We start from the raw sequence: 6,299 nt of genomic DNA on the forward strand, positions 1-6,299 counted from the left end.
GACAAACATATTAAACATGGACTGTAGAGATTTGCACTTGCCTAGAAATATCCTATGCATGAAAACATTTTGCTTTCGTTCGTTGATTCAACCAGACATCCAGCAAAAGAGAATGTGTTGGTCTTTATCAGCTACGGGTCAACAATGTAACATGATGCAAATAATACATATTCGCAAGCTTTTTAAAATTGCATGCAGTCACAAACGTTTTTAACGTGCACAAATATTGCGGGACTACGCAATCCAATCACACGTTTTTTTAACTTTACATGTGCCGTCTTAACATGGCGCTTCCTTGATCACGTAAGAACGCCATCCAATGAAAGGCACATTATTGATCACGTAAGAACGCCCAAAAAAAAAAGGCGCATCCTTGATCGCGTCAAAACGCAATCCAATAAAAGGCATATTCCTGATCACGTAAGAACGTCAGTCAATACAAGGAATCATTGGACAGCCTGGCAGGTGACGTCTTAAGCAACATGGCGCATCCGAGATCGCTGAAAAACCGCAGACAATACAAGGACTCAGTGACATCTTGGCATATCATTAAGAAACGTATTTATATTTTAGGAACTAGTATGTGTGTAGATTGCTATCTAGGAATGTCACCAAATCATGAATCATCTTTTCGGACTTGACTGTCCCTTGAACTATAGCTATGGTGTATATCTTTAACATTTAAAAGATACACATGAGAAATACATATGCCATTGATGTTTTAAGATATGTTTGGATTGTTGTTGAATAACAATAGTTATACATGTATTGATTAAACGTGTCATTTATTCAAGTTTAATTATGGTCAGCCTACCTATAGCCATATATGGGAGGAGATGTATTTTGTTAACATATTAGTTAACTAATATTCATCATCTACATTATTTGTATTACACACAGAGATTGATTTGGTTACACTTTGACAATAATATAGATTTGAAAATGAAATACAGGTGCTGTCAACATTACAATAAGATTGTTTATTAATAAAATTATATGTCCTTGTTCTTGTAAAAAGGACAAAAACGCTTTACAAATGGAAATACATTCATTTACAATAGTGATCAACATCACTTAAAGGGACATTATTTTGTTTTTAAAAAGAGCATACACATAGTCAATACTATTTAAATAAAATGAACACTTTACAGGGATTATATCATTGTATCAATACTCAGATCATTTTGTAAAGGTGCATCAATTCATGCAGAGTTTATAAATACACACATGGATATGAACATTTAAATATACATATATACACAAATACAAAAATAGATATACATATATAAAGAAATTACTCTGCTAATCATAATCAGGCAATGATAGAGCTAAGAGAAAATAATATAAACACAAATAATAAGATTACATTGGAGATGTTAATCTTAAAGTCATTTACTATTGTCTTACATATATGATTTCATTATAACAAATAGATTTGTTAGGTCCCTTTAAGGATAAACAACATAAACTAGAGCTTGCAAAAAATAACAGGAAGAATGAGGACAAAGATTTGTGAAATAAAATTTATTTTATTAGTATGTAAGAAAACATACACAACGTTTATAAATAATCTTTTAAAAATAAGGAATATATGAGCCATATGACAAGGTAACACAGTGCATCACAGTCCATGAAGAGAGTTGCCAAGGGCCAGCATAGCCCCATTGGAGACACATGGCAAGGTAACACAGTGCATCACAGTCCATGAAGAGAGTTGCCAAGGGCCAGCATAGCCTCATTGGAGACACATGACAAGGTAACACAGTGCATCACAGTCCATGAAGAGAGTTGCCAAGGGCCAGCATAGCCTCATTGGAGACACATGACAAGGTAACACAGTGCATCACAGTCCATGAAGAGAGTTGCCAAGGGCCAGCATAGCCCCATTGGAGACACATGGCAAGGTAACACAGTGCATCACAGTCCATGAAGAGAGTTGCCAAGGGCCAGCATAGCCTCATTGGAGACACATGACAAGGTAACACAGTGCATCACAGTCCATGAAGAGAGTTGCCAAGGGCCAGCATAGCCTCATTGGAGACACATGACAAGGTAACACAGTGCATCACAGTCCATGAAGAGAGTTGCCAAGGGCCAGCATAGCCCCATTGGAGACACATGACAAGGTAACACAGTGCATCACAGTCCATGAAGAGAGTTGCCAAGGGCCAGCATAGCCCCATTGGAGACACATGGCAAGGTAACACAGTGCATCACAGTCCATGAAGAGAGTTGCCAAGGGCCAGCATAGCCTCATTGGAGACACATGACAAGGTAACACAGTGCATCACAGTCCATGAAGAGAGTTGCCAAGGGCCAGCATAGCCCCATTGGAGACACATGACAAGGTAACACAGTGCATCACAGTCCATGAAGAGAGTTGCCAAGGGCCAGCATAGCCTCATTGGAGACACATGACAAGGTAACACAGTGCATCACAGTCCATGAAGAGAGTTGCCAAGGGCCAGCATAGCCCCATTGGAGACACATGACAAGGTAACACAGTGCATCACAGTCCATGAAGAGAGTTGCCAAGGGCCAGCATAGCCCCATTGGAGACACATGGCAAGGTAACACAGTGCATCACAGTCCATGAAGAGAGTTGCCAAGGGCCAGCATAGCCTCATTGGAGACACATGACAAGGTAACACAGTGCATCACAGTCCATGAAGAGAGTTGCCAAGGGCCAGCATAGCCCCATTGGAGACACATGACAAGGTAACACAGTGCATCACAGTCCATGAAGAGAGTTGCCAAGGGCCAGCATAGCCCCATTGGAGACACATGGCAAGGTAACACAGTGCATCACAGTCCATGAAGAGAGTTGCCAAGGGCCAGCATAGCCTCATTGGAGACACATGACAAGGTAACACAGTGCATCACAGTCCATGAAGAGAGTTGCCAAGGGCCAGCATAGCCTCATTGGAGACACATGACAAGGTAACACAGTGCATCACAGTCCATGAAGAGAGTTGCCAAGGGCCAGCATAGCCTCATTGGAGACACATGACAAGGTAAAAGAGTGCAACAGGCACAACAAAAAACTGATAAAAAGGCCAAAGGGCAACAATATAAATACAAATTCAACATGTGGACGGAGGATTATTATCTGCCACCATGGAGCATATCCAGATCCTCCACTTACTGGTCATCCTCTTCATTGTCCTGTGCATGTCCAGCTCCAGATTCAGGCCTTGAACGTAATTGCATAATTTCACGCAGAGTCAAGTCCTGAACCCGGAGCTGGGCCTGCATGGTGTCGTTCATCCCTCTCAGGACAGCTGCGTTCCTCAACACGGCCTGCTCTACTCTTGCTATCCCTTCTAGCATGAGCCATGCTGAGTCACAGCCTAAAATAAAATAAAAATTAATATTAAGGATAATTACACAACAGAATAAAAGATTTTAATACATACATTGTCATCATAAAGACAAATAATTATTTACATCAATTATTTTTCATATATTCTTTACACATGAATTAGGTTATTCAGACAGACAGAAATCATTAAAGGCTCATGTTACTCAAACATGTTGAACCCTTTAATTGGTTTTAGATGATCCACTTATACAGCTTGAGTGTATCAAATCTTGTTAAAGGATTTACATTGTACTTACATCAGCAATTTAAAAATTCAATTTAGACTGTGGTAGGCACACCTATCCTTAAACATTTTGGCATTGAGGACAAGCTGTGTAAACATAGCAACCAGAAGAAATTACATTCCCACTGGGTTAGACAAGAGATAATGTATCCACATTTGGACATAAAATTTTGGATCCAAGTAGTGGTGTTTGGTATATGTAGTGATATCCAATTAAAGGGACACTGAACCTAAATATTTAATGGACTGATTCAGATAGAGCATGACATGACAAATCTTTAGAAATTACACATATTCATTATATGTTTTAATTGTCAAGCTATATTTTGAATGCAAGAATGTTGGTTTTTATGGAAGCCAATATTTGTTGATGAACCTTGTTTGTGCATGCTGGTTGATGGATACATTCATCCAACAATAAAGAAATGATGGCCACATTTATTTTATTGTTTAAACTAATTATAGGAATAAGTTGTTTTCAATAAATATATCAAGAGAATGACGAATAATTCATAAGAGTATTCTATGATACATTGGCTTAACATTGCATGCTGGATTTGAATCACAATTTAACCAATTTAACTTCACTGTACCTTTAAGTATCTTATAAAGTGTATTTAGAATGATACTTACAGCTGTGCCTGGGAAGGACAATCTGACACCCAGGACAATGAAGGTTTAAACAGGGGGAAGGGATGGGATTGGCTCGGGGAGGGATGGGAATGGCTTGGGGAGTGGTGAGCTGCTGCTCCAGGGTAGGCCGTACAGCTGGGGAGTGGGGAGTTTGGGTCTGGGCAGCTGTACGGGCCAGAATACGGGGAGAGCGGCGAAGGGGGGTGTATGGGCGTTTTTTGGGAGGGACAGGATATGAAATATGGGAAGGGCTGGCAGTGGTCGGGGCATGGTCATGGGTTTGGTGATGGGAAGGGCTCTGGGTGTGTGCAGAGGTGTGGCCATGGTCAGGGGTGTGTGCACGGGGAGGGGTCTGTGACTGGGCAGGGGCGGAATCCAGATGACCAGAAGTGGTGGATCCATCTGAAAATGTAAAATAAATATATTAACATCTCATACATCCTGACATCAAATCAACGCATTTAAAATTGATTATGTTTTCAATATACCTCGAAGTGTGTTTGAATCTGTAAACTATTCTGAAATGAGGATATGGTATCTATATAGGCACTCAGATGAATCTCAATGACTGTCTGTACAATGTGAAACTTATTATTGTGTTTTGGCATGGAATATGCATGTGACATAATGATGGCATGAATTATATATTCTTAAAAAAATATATACAAGCAGATTTTCATGCTGCCTGATATAGAAAGGGGGCAGTAGTGTATTTGAACAGACAAATAATATTCCTTTTTAAAGGGAAAAAGCTGTAGACTTTGAATGTCTTCAATAAAATGATTTCAAAAAAAGAAACATGTTGGAAACATGATAGATATATTTCACATACCATCAGACTCCAAGGCAGCCTCTTCCTCCTCCATCCCACATGTGACATCAATCTCTGTAAAACATAACATGTTGTGTACACCTTAAGATCAGATATTATAACATATGTTACTGTTGCTCAAATACGCACATCAATGTTGCATTAAAGATATACACACACAAAGTTATGATTTACATCATTTTGATGGAGCATACAAATGACAATAGATTTGTTATTGTCAATAAATCAGAATCTTAATGTATTGTTTGTCTTAATGTTAAATTCATAAAAGCATAGTACATAGAACATTTAAGATTTCTCATGTGTGTATCACTTGATGACTGTTGTTAAAAAAATAAAAAAATGAAAAAAACATATGTTAGACATCTTATGAATAACAAATGTGTAGAATAATAAAGTAGAAATTATTAATCGCTCAATATAAAAAATAAATATATAATCAGAAGATAAATTCTATGATTTTTTATAATGTTATGCTTCATCGGAATCATGATCATAATATTGATTAGCAATACACCTTCAATTACATATAAATGAGTCAATGGACTTACCAGGAGCCCGCAAAGGCGGCTCTATGTCACTGCTGGATTCCTGTGGGCTCCCCACACCAACTCTCTCTATGAATGATATAGATATATATTATTAAACACATTTTGGATATCACTAAATCACATCTGTCTAGAATTTTAACATTAATCAACTTTAAAATGTGAATAATAGAGCAGTCATTACACCAGAAAATGCTTGATTGAATCAAGGGGATTCTGTAAACATATCTGTATTCAACATATGTTTAATGTCAGACTACATTAGACATCAAATTCATCTCAGATGCTGCTATTGCATATCTAAATATACCCAATGATCAATGTTCTTAACCCTTTAAGGACACAGCTTTCACTTAGCTCAATTGTTTTATGACGGAATAATTCCGTCATATGTCCTTAAGAAGTTACAAGAATACACACAAACCACATATTGAGGAGCATCTGTTGACAAATCTAAACAAACATGTGTCACATCGAGCCATTTTTTCAATGTACAGTAATCTTGTTTAGGACACAACACATATTTATCACAATACATAACAAACTTTATTATTACTAATATGTAATCATGGTGCTGTTAGAGTATGCAGATATATATAAAGTAACTCCAACAGATAATTAGATTTATATATCAATAGTTTTTAATAAAAATAATGTAATGATGAATGAATCTATTTTGTC

The 6,299-nt window shown here is 37.7% G+C and overlaps 1 protein-coding gene across 1 annotated transcript; it reads right to left on the minus strand.

The window, feature by feature from the left end:
* Positions 1-3,987: 3,987 nt before the first annotated feature.
* On the minus strand, positions 3,988-5,669 carry LOC128652164 (uncharacterized). Its single transcript, XM_053705106.1, has 3 exons — positions 5,622-5,669; positions 5,071-5,124; positions 3,988-4,640 (listed from the first exon to the last, which is right to left on the minus strand). Exons 2-3 carry the CDS (start codon positions 5,102-5,104, stop codon positions 4,210-4,212), a joined length of 465 nt encoding a protein of 154 aa, XP_053561081.1. The 5' UTR covers positions 5,105-5,124; positions 5,622-5,669; the 3' UTR covers positions 3,988-4,209.
* Between the last annotated feature and the right edge of the window lie 630 nt (positions 5,670-6,299).

This window comes from Bombina bombina, chromosome 3 (genome assembly GCF_027579735.1).
Source record: "Bombina bombina isolate aBomBom1 chromosome 3, aBomBom1.pri, whole genome shotgun sequence".
NCBI lineage: Eukaryota > Metazoa > Chordata > Amphibia > Anura > Bombinatoridae > Bombina > Bombina bombina.

What these genes read in the sequence shown, in the direction of transcription:
- LOC128652164 (XM_053705106.1), bottom strand. Translation starts at nt 5,104, where the DNA reads ATGGAGGAGGAAGAGGCTGCCTTGGAGTCTGATG. An exon ending in GGCTGCCTTGGAGTCTGATG is followed by an intron (nt 4,641 to 5,070) that starts GTATGTGAAATA and finishes TTACATTTTCAG; the next exon opens with ATGGATCCACCACTTCTGGT.